The 15,793-nt window shown below is 55.5% G+C and overlaps 1 protein-coding gene across 1 annotated transcript in view; it reads left to right on the top strand.

Annotated features, from left to right (window-relative positions):
• The window catches only part of DCHS1 (dachsous cadherin-related 1), a 41,312-nt gene that overhangs the window by 11,394 nt on the left and 14,125 nt on the right, over positions 1 to 15,793 (top strand). The window contains exons 2-9 of the mRNA XM_008643244.2: positions 5,055 to 5,243; positions 5,342 to 5,573; positions 6,571 to 6,807; positions 7,100 to 8,119; positions 8,500 to 8,687; positions 13,359 to 13,455; positions 13,623 to 13,780; positions 15,336 to 15,785. Coding sequence (XP_008641466.1) covers positions 5,055 to 5,243; positions 5,342 to 5,573; positions 6,571 to 6,807; positions 7,100 to 8,119; positions 8,500 to 8,687; positions 13,359 to 13,455; positions 13,623 to 13,780; positions 15,336 to 15,785 — 2,571 coding nt within the window. The remainder of the gene's footprint in view (positions 1 to 5,054; positions 5,244 to 5,341; positions 5,574 to 6,570; positions 6,808 to 7,099; positions 8,120 to 8,499; positions 8,688 to 13,358; positions 13,456 to 13,622; positions 13,781 to 15,335; positions 15,786 to 15,793) is intronic.

Consider the following 15,793-nt stretch of genomic DNA (forward strand, 5'->3'; position numbering starts at 1 on the left):
GGAAAGAGGGCATTAAGTACCCTAGTCTTTGACATGTGCTGTGTCACCAGGTCCCTAGTCTCCTTCAGCTGTGGGCCTACATTTTACCCAGCATTCCTTTTGTCACCCATGTACTTATAGAAGCCCTTCTTGTTGACTTTGACATCCCTTGCCAGATTCAAATCCAGTTGGGAATTGGATGCCAACAGCTGCGTTCCCATGTAATTACACTGATCAGTGAGTGATTTCAGCAGAAGTGTTCCCCAGATGTGTTGCCCAAACCCTGCCATGGTAGCAGCTTCTTCTACACCTCTCAACAAAGTCATCAAAACACAGCATTGGGGTCATCCCCTGGGTTCCTTAACGTATCTTCTGGCCTCAAGGGCACATGCCTGTTCATTTGCATCCATTATCTGACAGAAAGGATGTATTTCCTCTGTCACTTTCATCCAGATCCTTTCCCTTGTCATGGCCCCCAGGCAGAGCACTGGTCATGAACCTCTGCCCTGGAGCCTGTCTTCCAACCTGTCTTTGACCCACCTGATTTCCCAGCCCTCCGCACTGTAACATCCTGCCTTGAATATGAGGGTTGTGGGAGAAGGTGTCAAAATCCTTCCTAAAGTCAAGGCAATTGTCACCCACAGCTGTCAGCCCTTTGACCCCAGATCCCATCACTCCACCACAGAGAGCAAACAGGATGGTCAATCCACGATGGCTCTTCCCTTCCAGGATCTTTCATGTGACCTAATACATACTACAAGACCCACTCCATGATTCTCCCAGGCCCCAAAGTGTGGCTGACAAGAATGTAGACCCTTAGATGATCCTTTTGGCCTTTGTTGAAGGTGAGGCGTGGTATTTGCTTTCCTCTAGCTGTCAGGGATCTCCCCTGATCTGCACCATGTGTGAAGAGCAGCCCTACAAATCCATTTCTGTCAGCATCCATTGATGCAGCCTGTTGAGTCCCATGGATTCACGTGGATCAGTCTCTCTAAAGAAAACGGACTCTATCTTCACCCCTTTCTGGTAGCTCTCTGAACGCCTCTGAACAGCGTGTAGGCGTGGGAGGCTGGCAGAGACCAAGGTGGAGGAGGCACTGAGTGTTCCAGTCTTACCTGAGCCTGCTGCTGCTAAATCACTGACCACACTCAGAAATGGGCCCTTCTTCAGCCCTTTACTACCAGCGCAGTGGTAGAGGCTCTTCTTGGCACACTCAGGCTTGAACTTTGACTTTGCTGACATGCTCCTGACATGCCTGGCAATGTTTGTAGATTCCTACTATGTATCTTGCCTTCGTGCCCATCTCAAAGAATTGTGGAATGGTTTGGGTTGGAAGGGACCTTAAAGATCTTCTCGTTCCACCCCCCTGCCATGAGCAGGGACACCTTCCACTAGACCAGGTTATTCCAAGCCCTGTCCAACCTGGCCTTGAACACTTCCAGGGATGGGGCAGTCACAGCCTCTCTGGGCAACCCAAGAGCCAGGGCCTCCCCACCCTCACAGGGAAGAGCTTCTTCCCAATATCCAATCTAAACCTACCCTCTGTCAGTGAGAAGCCGTTCTCCTTTGTCCTGTCTTTCCAGACCCTTATAAATAGCCTCTCTCAGTCTTTCTTGTCAGCTCCCTTCAGGTCCTGGAAGGCCACAATTAGGTCACTCCAAAGCTTCTCTTCTCCAGGCTGAACAATCCCAGTTTTCTTAGCATACACCACCTTTTGCATGGCAGCTTAGCCCTGAGGCCCCTGCTTACCCCAGGCCATCTGCTGACGTCTCTGTGTTTTCCTGAGCACTGGGATGGACTGTTCTGGAGTGTGCTGTCCTGAAGGCTTGCCAGCTCTCCTGAGCTGCCTTGGTCTTCAGTGCTGCCTCCCATGAGATCCCTTTCATCAACCAGTTCCCTGTGAAAGCTGAAGTCTGTCTTGCAGTCCAGGGTCTGTACTCTGCTTCTCTTCTTCCTCACTCCTTTTAGGATCCTGAATCTGCTGCTTCATGGCCACTGCAGTCACAGCTACTGCCAGCTGCCAGCTCCCCAGTTAGTACTCCGTTCTAGTGAACAGCAGGTCCAGCGGCATGCCATCCCTGCATGGCAGGGACATTGCAAGTCTTGGGGAGACCAGGGGTCTGTGATCCTGGTTTCCTCAGGTACTGCTGCCTCCTTGGCAGCTTCAAGTCAGGAGTCTCCTGGCAGAGCATTGATGTCCTTGTGCTTAAATGCTTTAGTGGCTGTGCAGACCCTGCTCAGAAGTCAGAGGTGAGAGTGAGAGGGTGATAGGGCCGCCATTCAGGCTCAGAGGCCTGGCTCCTGCTCCCACATATTCGAGCAGCAGGACTGGCACAGCCCCAGTGGAGAGCTTCCTGGGCAGTTCCAGAGGCAGCTTGACCCTGTTTCCCTCTATTTTTCAGGCAAACATCAGGAGTCTCATGAGTGAGCTGCAGTAAAGCCAGCTGTGAATCCAAGATTTGGGGCGGATGCTAAATACAGAGCCTGGGGCTGCCCCGCATTAGCTTCTAGCAAAGTTCCTGGAAAAATATCCATGCTTGGTTTAAAAATTTCCACAAGTGGTGAACTCACCGCAGGCCTTAATGAGCCCTTTTGGTGGCTAATTGCCCTCATAGCTAAAAATGTGTCCCTGTCCCAGACTGCGTGTGCTCTGAGTCTGCAGCAGCACATGCCAGCTGAAATGAGGTGGTTGCCATACCTGGTGACTGGTGGACCCCTGTGATGTCTCTCAGGAGTCCCTAGGAGGCATCACCCAACTGCAGTGGAGATCCTGCTGTCCCTGGGACTCTCCAGGCCCTGCTGAGCCTGGGCCACCCACAGGCAGTCAGCCAGCCCCATCCCATGGGATTCACACATGGGATATCAGCAGTCTGCAGGCAGGGAGCTGGGACTGGGGGTGCACCAGCCACAGCCCCCCTCCCTCTGCACACAGTGGCAGAGCACAGAGCAAAGTGTCCAGTGGCCCCAAACTCAGCCAGCACTGTTACCTGGTCCAGCAGGTGTTTGATGTTCCTGTGGCTTTTCTCTAGGCACCACTTTAGCATCACTGATCCAAGGGAGACAAGGCAGACAAGGGCTCCAGTTGTGGTTGCACCAGTGATGTGACCTCTCTTAGACCCCGTGTAGGCTCATATGGGCAGAGTTTTGTGTTGGACCGGTGGTCCACAGATGGTCCCACCACAGGATGGGGAGGTGAAGCACTAGATACATGGGATACCTTGTCCTGGCTGCACAGCCAGGGCTGGTTCTGATACCAGACTGCTGGCTCCACCAGTTATCTTGCTGGAAGCTGGCTCTGGGTACCAGGAAACTGCCAGGGAGATGGTGCTGCACTACGCATTAGTGAGAGCTCCCCTGTTCCTAAAACCTGACCCAGGGCTTGTGGCAGGAAGCTGGATATTCCCCCTTTGGGTACTCCCAAGATTAGCACCCATCAGAAGATGGTTACAGTGGGGAAGCGAGGCTCTTCTGGAAGCATCAGAGCCCCTGGCCTAAGGAGCCTGAAGCTACTATTTTACTCTGCAGCAGAGCGTGTTGCTGTACAGTGATTAAAGCAGCTGACGTGCATTTTGGGTAATTTTCAGAGTGAGAAGTAGTTCATTTTGAAGGAAAGAAAAGTCTTAGTTTACCATATAGTACCTATTCCAGTCACTGTGGCAGCTGATCAGTTTCATATGCGTTTCCATCTGCAGTGGTGGAGAAGGCTGGCAGCTGATCCAAGGAATAGCAGAGGCACACCAGGGTGTGGGTACAGGGCTGTATCCTGGGCATGGCAGAGGCACATTGGGGTGTGGGTACAGGCTGTACCCCAGTAATGACAGCCAACATGGACCCAGTGTACTGGTAACCTGCATATGAGCTCCAGTGATGTCAGTGAAGTCAGATTTGTACTCTCTGCTGAGCAGTTCCCCAGGAAGATGGGCTGGGCCAGTGGGGAGGGGGGCGGTGAGCTCTGAGTGGCAGATGGGTCCAGTTTCCCAAAGTGCCTCCTGACCCAGTTCTGTCACAGCACCTGTGTTTCCAAGTGCTCTGCAGCTGGAGTGGGGAGGGGGGATCCTGTTCCATGGTGCTTCTTCTGGCAGCTGCTGCAGGGTTGGGGAGCAGATCCTCTGCACAGGAGCTTAGTGCTCACTGGAGATGTAGTCTCGGTTTCTCCCTGAGGCAGCCCCTCAGACCAGAGGCAGCAGGGCTGGTGGGGGTGTCTCAGGTGCTGCCTCCCCTTCCTGGTCGGGACAGGGTGGTCCCATCCCTGCCCAGTTGACTGTTCCCTCCGGGCCCAGCTGTTCTGCGTCCCCTTACCCTTGTTCCTCCATCCCTGATGACCGGGCTTGCAGCCCCCAGCCGGGCCCTCTACTTGGCGCGCGCGTGGCGTTCCTGCACTCCTCGTGCGGGAGCCGAGGCCCCATGGCTGCTGCGGGGAGGAGCTGTGGCTGACGAGGCCTGAACTCCACTTCACCCGGGCCTGGCCCAGCTGCCTTCCCCCAGCTCTGTCCCCCAGCTTTGTTCTCCATGGAGCTCCCAGCTGGTGGAGGAGCTGTGGGCAGGGATGTGGAGTCAGGAGTTGGTTTCTGCTGACCTGAGCTCTGTAGGAGCCCAAGGAGGAGCTGGGGAGGGCAAGCAGGGAACAGCATTCATCCTCCTGCTACGTCTGTCACAGAGGGTGCAGTTCTTGTGCTACAAGCAACGTCAGACTGGACTGTCACAGAGCAGTGCCACCCTCCATCCTCTTGCCCAGTGTCTGGGACTGCTAGACACAGAGCTCTGAGAGCAGGACAGAGCCAGGGCCACAGTGACAGGACTTTCTTCCTGTCCCATCCTGAGTGTCTTTGCAGAAAAGAAGGAACAGAGGTGCAGGGGCTGCTGCTGCTGCGGTGCTGCATGTTCTGCAGAAGAAGCAGTGGCTGGTCTGGGACAAGAGCCACAGTTGCTGTCACACTGCGTCATGGTGGCCAGCTGTGAGGATGGTGTGGCGACTGTGGCTGTGGAGTAGAGGGTGGCACTGGGGTGGGGTGGGGGTGCTGGGCTGGGTCTGGCTGGTGGTCTGTTCTGTTCAGATAGTGCCTTCCCTCACACAGGTGACAGCCACAGACGCAGACAGTGGCGCATTTGGCTCCCTTTCCTACTCCATTGGCTCTGGCATTGGCAGTGTTGTCCCCACACAGTTCAGCATTGACAAGCACTCAGGGCAGCTATGCACGGTGCAGCCCCTGGACCGCGACGAGGGCACATCTGCCTACGACTTCACCATCACTGCTGTGGATGGGGTGAGTGCTAGTGAGGCCACGTATGCAGTGTGACTGACTCAGCACTGTGCAGGGGATGCTGCTGTCCTTGCACTGTCTCTGATCTGGTTCCTCCTCAGGGCGGCCTGAACTCCATGGTGTACGTGAAGGTGTTCCTGGAGGACACAAATGACAACCGGCCAGTGTTTTACCCGCTGGAGTACGCTGCCAGCATCAGCACACAGAGCATGCCAGGGACAGCTGTGCTGCGTGTCACTGCCCATGACAAGGACGAGGGGCTGAATGGGAGAGTGACGTACCGCATCGTCCTGGGAAACTCGCCCCCGCTCTTCTCCCTGAACAAGGACACAGGTGAGAAGTGGCAGGCAGCCAGAGCAGGCAGCAGTTGGAACACTTTGATGTGGGAGGTGTCAAAACCAGCCTGAGTATCACTGCTTGGCCACCTGAGCAGTGCAGTCTGTCTCCAGCGTACATCTGTTCCTCTCCCTGCCGCATCTTTCCCTGCTGACCTTCCTTAGCCTCTGGTAACCAGCCCCTTCCCTGACTTTTTGTTTCTGCTCCATGTTCTGTTCTTCATTTGTCCTGTCTTCCTTCCTCTCCCTATTCCCTATCCCTGACTCACTGTGCCCTTCCTCTTGTGTGCTGACGCTTTGCCCCATCAGGCTGTATCCTGCTTCATTTCTTGTCCCTGCCAGTCCCCTCTTCTCCAGCTCAGTTAACTCTCCTCTATAACTCTGTCACTCTCGATCCCACTGTTCTCATTGGCTGCATCTGTTTGAAGCCAGAGCACTTTCTTCTGGGGAAGTGGGTGCATGGGTGCATGGTGCCAGGGGCTCTCAGCAGGACAGAAGGGTGCACTGGGAGACCTGCACACTGGTTCTCAAGTTCCCAGCAGGTGACTGGAATGAGACAAGCCCTACCAGCCCTCCCAATGCAGGGCCACCTCCTTTGTAGGGCCTATCGATTATGGTCCTACACTTCTACATCCCCTTGAGGAGCCTCCCTGCCAGCCCAGGGCCCACTTGCTGTGTTATGACACTCATCCTGTGCCCCAGATTGGACGCCCTTTCCCCTCCTTTCCCTCTCCCAAGACCTGTCTTCTGACTCATGTCCCACAGCTTGTGCCACTGCTTAGCTCAGAGTTGGGTGTAAGATTAAGCAGGGAGGATTTGGGGAGGCTTTCCTGGGAGAGCTCCACTCATTCACTCCAGCTTCTCCACGGTGGGCTCCCACTGTGATGCACATTGCTTCCTGCCCCTTCTGGTCTGTCTTTTCCAGCTTATGGTTTGGCCTGTCCCCTGGTGCCAGGGGTGCAGCACAATGCCACATCCATGACTTTCTTCCTCAGGTATCATCTCTCTGTCATGGTCTCTGAGTGGCAAAGCCAACACCTTGGTGCAGCTGGTGATCTCTGCTCAGGATGGGGGGGGCCTGCACGCACAGCCAAATGCCCGGGTAAACATCAGCATCGTGGAGGGCACAGTCTCACCCCCTGTCTTTGAGCAAGCTCAGTACTTCTTCACCGTGCCCGAGGACGTGCCACAGGGTGCCAGTGTGGGGGCTGTCCAGGCCCAGAACCCACCAGGTATGGGCTTGTCCCTTTTGCATGTTGCCACTTTCCCTGTCCCCATATCATCCTTGAGGTCCAGCACCCACCACACTTCCTCAGGGAGTGGCCCTGCTCTGAGAGCTCCACATACTCACATCTGAATGTGCACCCTGCGATTGTCACCCAACTCAGCACCTGTGCCTGCACAAGTGTGTATGCACACCTGTGCCTCTGTGCACATGGGCCCAGTGCTGCTGGACACCTTGGGCCACAGCTTCCCGACCATGGGGCTGAGGGAGTGAGCTGGATTGCAACTTCTTGTCCACAGGTCATGCTGATGACATCTTCTATTCCATCTCCTCGGGGGATCCTCATGGCTACTTCTCCATCGACTCGGCCTCAGGGCAGCTCCGTACCAGCCTGCCTCTGGATCACGAGTCCCAGTCAGTTCTCATCCTGGATGTCCGGGCCCGGAGCGGTTCCCCTCCCGCCTACAGCAACACACGTGTGAAGATCTCTGTATCAGATGTGAATGACAATGTGCCGGCATTCCCAACTCCCTCCGACTCCATCTTGCTGCCAGAGGCCACAGAACCTGGGACTACAGTCTACACCGTGCAGGCCGAGGACCGTGACAGTGGTGCCAATGGACAGGTGACCTTTGAGCTGGTGTCGGGGGGTGAGGGCACCTTTGTTGTGGAGCGTGCCTCAGGGGCAGTGCGGCTCCTTGGGGCCCTGCAGTATGAGGCCAGCTCAGCCTACAGCCTGGCCATAATGGCCCGGGACAGTGGCATTCCCCAGCTCAGCTCCACCTTCACGCTGCTGGTGCATGTGCAAGCCGAGGACGACAATGGACCCATTTTTGACACTCTCACCTACCGTGTGGAGGTGCAGGAGGGTGTTCCCGTCTCCACCCGCTTCCTTCAGGTGAGGGCCCTGGCACACGATGTGGAATCCACGGCCCTCACCTACCACCTGCGTGCAGATGGGGACGCTGCCAGCTTCGGCATCGTGCCTGAGAGTGGCTGGCTATACGTCAAGAGTGCCTTGGACCGGGAGACACGGGACTTGTATGTGCTGACGGTGCTGGCCTCGGTGGGAGGCACCGGGGCTGCGGCGGACACACGGAAAACTGGCACCAGCACCGTGCGGATCAGCATCACTGATGAGAATGACAACAGCCCTCGGCTGAGCGAGGAGCGGTACTTCTTCACCGTGCCTGAGAATCAGGTTCCTGGCAGCAGTGTGGGAAGGGTGATGGCAAGCGACCGGGACGCAGGGCAGAACAGCCGGCTCACCTACCGCCTGCTCCAGCACGATCCCAACTTCCTTATCCACACACAGACAGGTGAGAGACTCCTGGCTTCCTAGGTGGGGCCAGCTGGTGAGAAAGCCCAGGGTGGGGCAGCAGTGATGGCAGCCTGGCCAATGCAGCAACAGAATATTCACCTTACTGCCCCTGCAGTGCTGGGCTCCAGCAGCACACCTGAATAACACAGCTGAGCACAGGCTCTGCTCTAAGGCAGCTTGTGGGCTGAGCTGTGTCCCCACTGATCTGTGTCCCTCACTTGTGCCTGCCCCATCCTTGGAAGTATTCAAGGCCATGTTGGATGGGGCTTGGAGCAACCTGGTCTAGTGGAAGGTGTCTTTGCCCATGGCAGCAGGGTGGAACAAGATAGGCTTGAAGGTCCCTTCCCATCCAAACCCTTCTGGGATTCTCCCTCACAGGAGAGGTCAGCACCAAGCACAGCTTGGATCGGGAGCAGCAGTCCAGCTTCCAGCTCCTGGTGATTGTGCAGGATGGGGGAGCACCGCCCCGCAGTGCCACCGGAACCATCTATGTCACGGTGCTGGATGAGAATGACAACGCTCCTGCTTTCCTCCATGTGGGCAGTGGTCAGGAGCTACCTGTGCAGGTAGGGGTGCAGGCTAGAGCACCAATGAGGCAGGGGCCTGATGGCCTCTGCATGTGGGGGCAGGTGGTACTGCTGGGGAAAAGGGGGTGGGCAGGGGGACCCAGGAGAGTTTTAGAGTGGGAGATGAGCAGGCATGAGTCGGATCCGTGCAGCAGCCAGGATAGTTTGGTAAATTTGAGATTTGGTAGGATGGGCATGTCCTTGGGCAATGCAGGTATCCCAGTGCACAGAGCAGGCAGGGCCTCTGGAGGGCTCTGGCACAATCAGGACTGGCCAGCGGGCAGAAGCTCTTGGCTCACATGTCCATGTAGGGAGGCACAGCAAAAGGAGCCCTGAACCTGACCCAGGTTCAAAGAAGAGCCAGGGTAGACAACTGTGAGCAGGGAGACACAGGAGGCCATGACCTTCTAGGTCTGGGGATTTTTGGTACAGCCACTTGTCTTTCTGGGAGGTCAAGAAAGCATTGTCCAGCTGGGCTTGGCACGCACGAGAGTTTTCTGTGAATCTGCAGTGTCTGCCAGCCAAGCTTTCCCTCAGCACTCTGGTGGCAGCAGTCACCGGGCACTGCATGTGCTGCAGACCCAGCTACATGGGTACTGCTCAGGAGAATTGGGTGAGGACCAGCCCCCCACCCACCTGCCTCTGCTCAGCTGTGTCCCTGAGAGCATCATGAGTGGCGAGGGCTCGTGGGAGCCAGCTGAGGGGCGCTGGCAGCAGCAGAACACAATGGGCAGCCAGGCCCTGGCCTCATCTGCTCGGCACAGAGCAGGGACAGCTTGCAGCTGGATGGCCGTGCCCACTCTGCGTCCATTGCTGCACATCAGGCTGTGTGCTCAAAGCCCCTTGCTCTGGGTTGGGTCAGACACATCACAATGGTGACAGCCACTCTCTGTCACACGTCCTGCCTGAGCTGTGCACCCCAGACAGGTCAGAGCCGACAGGACTGTGTTGGTAGCCAGCTGGGTGACACAAGATCTGGGGACACTCTGCAGCTCCAGCCAGGCCTTCCCTGCTCATTGCCTCTTCCCTTCCCATTCTAGGGTACAGTCATCCCTTGCCCAGTCATCTTCGTGCATGCCCTGCTCTGCTGGCAAAGCTGCTGGCAGGGCTTGGCCTGGGTGAGCACATCTCCAAGACCCTAGAGGAGGCAAAGGGGGCACAGTTAGTGTTGCCCTCTCTCTGAGCAAGGCTCTGGGACCAGAGCAGGCCCAGGACCAGCCAGCCATGGCATGGCTGAGGGTGCACTGGATGGGCTCTGCGATGTGGCATTGCTCGCACCTGGCATCTGTTGTGAGCCCTGCTCCTGTGCGGGGACACCTGTGACACACTGCATGGCAGGATCTGCAGCTGATCCCAGTGTTTGGGGGCACAAAGTGCTGCGAGTGCCCTGCTAGAGCTTGGGAGGGCTCTGCCCTTACAAAGAGACCATGAAAGCAGATGCATCCTTCAGGGGACAGGGCAAGGCTGAGATGGGTTCAGAGCTCTGAGGGCGGGTAAATGCTGCAGCAGCTCTGAGCAAACACCTGCTTGGGCCCTTTGGTTTGGGCACTTCGGTTTGCAGGTGTTGGAAACAGAGATACAGAAGGGTGAAGCGCCGTAACAGCCCACTGCTAGCCATGTTTTGGATGTAGAAGATAGACTTGGAGGAAGAAGTGAAAACTGGATGATAACACAAAGCTCCATGATTTCTTGCAGACATTCTCAGTGCAGCGTTCATGTCAGTGTTCATCAGGCAAAGCGGAGGAGGGTTCTGTGTCGGTACCTTCCAGCATCAGCTGTGGGGCTCTGAGATGAAACACACTGGTGATAATGCTGGCAGGACCAGGGGTGTTTGCAAAGGGTCTGCAGTAATGGATCCTCCCAGGGAATGATTGGTAGGAGAGGGGAGAGAGAGCGAAGGGAAGGAAGAGGGTGCCTGTTTTCACAGAGGGGGTGCCCCTGGTGCTGGTATTTTGCTGTATCCTCTCAAAGATGTGGTGGTTGATGTCACTGGTCTATTTAAAGCATTCAAGGTGAGGGCTGCCTGTGAAGACCTGTAAAAGGATCATGTTTCACTGTTGAGTCAGGGAAGAAGATGGGAGATGAAATCACTGCTGCTAAGCAAGTTGCTGGAAAGCAACATGGATGGCACTTACACAGTGGTGGGCTCTGAACTGGCTGCTTCTGTTTGGGGAGAAGCCTAGAGCTTTGTGAAAGTGCCACACCAGGCTCAGCGCGGGCAAAAAAGCAAATCAAATGCTGAGTTTAATTAGAAAAGAAACAGAATGAAAGAAAATATCATCACCCAGATGATATTTGGGTGATCAGCTCATCATCAGCTCAGATTCTGCCCACGCTCTCTGTCCGGTTCCATTCTCTAAGTGAGCAGAAGTGCTAGAAACCATTCAGAAAAAGATGTTATTGGGATCTCTGGCAGATAATGGTTCCAAGCAGAAAGAAAACATTCTTTGACATGGACAAAGCTGCAGGAATATCACACATGTGTGCACAGAGTCATGGGGAAATGAGGAGTTGCTTTTTTCATAACACAAAACTGGGCAGCTCCATAAGAACTGACCAGGCAGCAGGTTTAAAATAAACACAGGCAGCACTTCTTCATGCAGAATGTAATTAAATTGTGAAATCATTGCCCAGAGTTGCATGGGTTCAAAACTAGATGAATTCATGGAAAGAAAAAAGTCCATCAAAGGCTGATGAACACAAATATGATCTGTGGCTCGGGAAGTGTCTGAGCCACAGCGGGCTGGGAGCCGGGGAAGTTCACAGGAGGATTGTTCCATATGTACCATGTTTCTCACATTTCTGTATATCCACTGCCAGCCCCTGCCAGAGCTGTGCTTGTGGCCAGAATGGCTCTGTGAGCTTGGGACCAGGCTGGTGTTTGCAGCAACCTTCAGGCAGGGTGGGCAGACCCAAATGTGCCCATGTGGCCACTGTCTTACCAGTTTGCAGAGGCAAGCCCACTGCTATTGCTGTTTATTCCTGTTTGTGTGACTGAAGTGGCATTTGTACGTGGGGCTGTGTGGGTGTTGCTCATGTAACTCCTCTGACATGTCTGCTTTTCTCAAAGGGGTCTGATTGCTCGTGGAAGGGGAGAGTGTCCCTGCCTGCTGAGCAGGAGCCACTCAAGTCTGGGTTGAGGGCAGTGGGGGCAGACCCTGCCCCGGCCTGTGGCGCGGAGAGGTTGGAAGGGGCCTCTGAATTGTGGCCCCACGTAGAGGTGTCCACGCAGACCCTCCTTTCATCAAGGGCCAGGCTGTATTTAGGTCTGTGCCTCCATCACTGCTGTGAAAGGCTGTTCCAGATTCCTTGATCTGGTACTAGAAAACATCTCTTCATTTCCAGCCTAAACTAATTTCTGACCATTTTATACTCATTTGTTCTTGTGCCAATATTGTGTTTTTGCTTAAAAAGCTGTCCTCTCTCTCTGGAATTTCCCTCCCTCTCCCAGTGTTTACAGAGCACAGTCCCAGCACTGCCTATCCTGGCTGAACGAGTCCAGCTCCTCTGGTCTCCCCTCCCGGGGCTTCAGCACAGCGCCAGCAGCTTGGGCAACAGCTCTGGCCCTCACCTCCACCTGGAAACCTGCATCTTCTTCTCCAGAATCCTGCTTGGATTCCTCTTGTCCCTTTCCTAAATGCATTAAGTGGTCAGATCACTCTGCACAGCTGGGTCTGGGAGGGTGGTCTCTTCCACAGGATGTGCTGGTTGGATGGGAATGCAAGGTCTGTCCCCTTGAGGTGGGAATTTGGCATCTGCTGGGGTGGAAAGAACAGCAGAGCCTGTGCTGAGTGGGAGTCCTGTTCCACCAAAGAGTACGTGCTGGAGGGGGCAGGACTGCAGCAGGGAGGGGATGTTTGCTGAGGATGATTCCAAAACCTGACAGGTGCTGCGGGACAGTGATGGGGAGGCATCCAGTTCCATAGCTATCCAGAAAAGGTGTTTGTGTGCCATGCTCTATTGTGTAGTCTCTGTGGCAAAGGAGGTAGCTCCCCTCAGGACATGAGGTTACCTGAGCACATGTAATTGATGTCTCAATGGTCTTGTGCTGCACTGGCATAAAATGGGGGTCTAAAGTACCTACAGATAGGTGGTGCTACCCAGGAACAAAGGAGAGAAGGGAAAAGCCCCAAGTTGAGGTACCTGAGCCCCCGAAGGTCTGCCAGATGCACTTCCAGAGGTGGCAAACCTCCCTGGCTAACTGTGGGAACTGAGAAGATCCCTGGCTGTGGCCGGGGAGGCTGGCTCTGGGCTGTCAAGGGCTCACACATTGGCTGTTTGCAGCTGAAGGGGTCTGTTGGGGCAGAAAGAACCAGGGCTGTTGTGGAGCCTTGCACTTACCTACCTGCAGAGGCTCCATGTGTAACACAGGTGAAGCAGTGCCCTCCCACAGCCCTTCAGTGTGCCCCCACCCTGCCGAGTGTGTTGTTAAATGGGGCAGAAGGAGAGGAGGGCTGGTGAGGCAGAACCTCCCCTGGCCAATTGCTGTGGGCTGCTCCATGTTCCCAGCCTCAGGCACAGCTTGTGGGTCCTGCCTGCCAGGGGTCTGTGCTGTGGGTGAGGTGCAGGGCTGGTGCAAGACAGTGCAGACCTCATGCCATGCTTGGGGGGCTGTGGGGTGATCTTAGAGGTTCCCTGTGCCACTCAACTGCTCCCTGGGCCTTGCTGCAGGTGCTGGAAGAGAAGCCATCAGGACTCCTGGTCGCCTCCCTGCAGGCCAAGGACCCCGACGAGGGGGAGAATGGGACCATCATCTACTCACTGATAGGTACGAGCTCCAGAACTGGCAAATCAATGCTGCTCTGCCTTGCAGCCATCACCTCGGCGGATGGGTGCCCACTGCCTGGGATCCCCACACCTACTCCCCTTCCTTCCCACCCTCTCCTGCCCTCCCTCCTCCATGCTTCTCCCAACAGTGTTTCCCTCCCTCTGCAGGAGCCTGGGCAGAGCGTTTCACTCTGCACATGGCTACCGGAGAGCTGCGGACAGCCACAGTTCTGCGCCGGACTGAGCGTGCCGAGTACATCTTCACTGTGACAGCCAGTGACCGTGGCACAGTGCCTCGCAGCACATCAGCCATCGTTCGTGTCCAGGTACCCCAGCTCCTCCTGTTCCTGCACCCCAGCTCCTCCTGTCCCTGTACCATCTACCCCTCACTTGCCTCTTGGAAGACACCATCCAGCTCCTTGGCAGCCTTTCTCCCCACCTCTGCATCCTCTACCACCTTCATCCCTGGGCACCCTCTGCTCCTGCTCAGCTGTTGATCCAGCCCTAAAATCTGCATGGAGAACCTGGGATGGGAAGGGATAGGTCTGTCTGCCCCTGCACGTGTCCTCATTTCCAAAGTGGCCAATTGCAGTTCTGCCTTCTCCAGCCTTAGTCAGCCGACCCTGTCCTAGATACCCTGTGCAGGGAAGACATCAGAGGTTCCCTGCACGAAGACTTCCACTCTTCCCAGCATCTAATGAAACCAGTGTTCTGACCTGCAGCATGTCCCTCATGTCTGTGTCACTTTGGTACTCCCTGCCTGGTACTGCCCAGACAGCTACATCCTTTCTCTGCTGTTATTAATGAGCTTCCTTTTGCAGCAGAGGCTCTGGTTGCCCCCATCAAGGCACTCCCACAGAACATCATTTCACATCTTCCCGTCCCTGTCCTTGCAGTTGCCGAGGCCATTTGACTGTCCTTGCTGTGCCATCTCCACCAGCCCTGCCCATTCCTCCCTTGAGCCAGCTGGTCTCTCAGTCCTTTCTATCACACAGCCGTCCCCACTCTGTGCCTTTCCCCAGCTAGTGTGGGAGGTCCAGAGATGAGTTCTAGCCCAGGTGGGTGTGATAAACCGCATCCCCTTGAGGAGTGGAGCCGGGTGTTAGCTCGCCACATCTGCCTTCAGCCACCAGCTTGTTTTGTACCATTTCCTTTTTACACCATGTCTGTAACTGTTCTTGTAATCAGAGCTGTTCTGCAGCCTCCAGAGCACTGAGGCCAGGCTGGCCATCCCCATCATGCTGGTTTGCATCCCTGTAATAGATATTTGTTTGACAGTCACTGGGTTTGATCCCCTCTGGGCTGACAGGTTTGTTGTTACTCCCGTTTTCCTCAGCTCTTTGACAGCAATGTGCTTCTTCAGCGGGTTTTCCCTTCAGATCATACTGTGGTGGCCTTTACAGCATCCTCTCTCCCATCTGCGAGTGCACCTCACCCCCAAATTAACTTCAGTATCTTTAACAAAACTAGTGATAGTATTTATTTATCTTGGGGTCATACTGGGTTCTCTTCCTGTGCCTCCTATCAGGATGAGCGTGACCTATCTTCTTACCCATTCATGCTTATGTTTGCAGAATTGTTTCTGCTGCTGTCTGTTGGCTTTGCAGTATCTGACCCAGTCACAGACCCAAGGAGTGGCTGAGGGAAGGTACCTGTGAAGGTCACCTTCTCCAGCCCCCTGCTCAAATGGGATTGTCCAGGTGACTTTTGGCTGTCTCCAAGGCTGGAGACTCCACCACCTGTGGGCAGCTTGTGCCAGGGCTCAGGCACCCTCACAGTGAAAAGTGTATTCTGAGGACCAGAGGGACCCTCCTGTGTTGCAGTGTGTGCCCTGGCACACAGCCCCCTGTGCGTGCCCCTGACTCCTTCCTCTCCTCACAGGTGTTGCCATCCTCCCGTGTGCTGCCACGGCCTGATGCCACCGTGTTGACCCTGCATCCTCTCGAGGGGGTCAAGCCAGGGTCTGTGATTGGTTCAGTGGCCCCTCTGGATGCCCCTGCACAAGGACAACTGACCTACACGGTAGTAGGAGGTGGTGGGGATGGCACCTTTGTGGTTGATAGTATGACAGGGGAGATTTATGCTGCCCGTGAGCTGGACTATGAAGCTGGGGCACGGCACGTGCTCCAGGTGAGTGCCGAGGACACGCAGCATGGCTATCCCTCCAGCCGGCTGGTGCTGGTCCAGATCCACGTGCAGGACTGCAATGACCAGGCACCCACCTTCCCCGAAGACCCCATTACCATTGTGGTGCCTGAGAATGCCCAGGCTGGCTCCTCCATCTTCACCTTCCAGGCGCTGGATGGGGATGGAGTGGGCCCCAACAGTCAGGTGCGCTA

The sequence above is a fragment of the Corvus brachyrhynchos genome, unplaced genomic scaffold, assembly GCF_000691975.1.
Source record: "Corvus brachyrhynchos isolate BGI_N302 unplaced genomic scaffold, ASM69197v1 scaffold511, whole genome shotgun sequence".
Taxonomy (NCBI): domain Eukaryota; kingdom Metazoa; phylum Chordata; class Aves; order Passeriformes; family Corvidae; genus Corvus; species Corvus brachyrhynchos.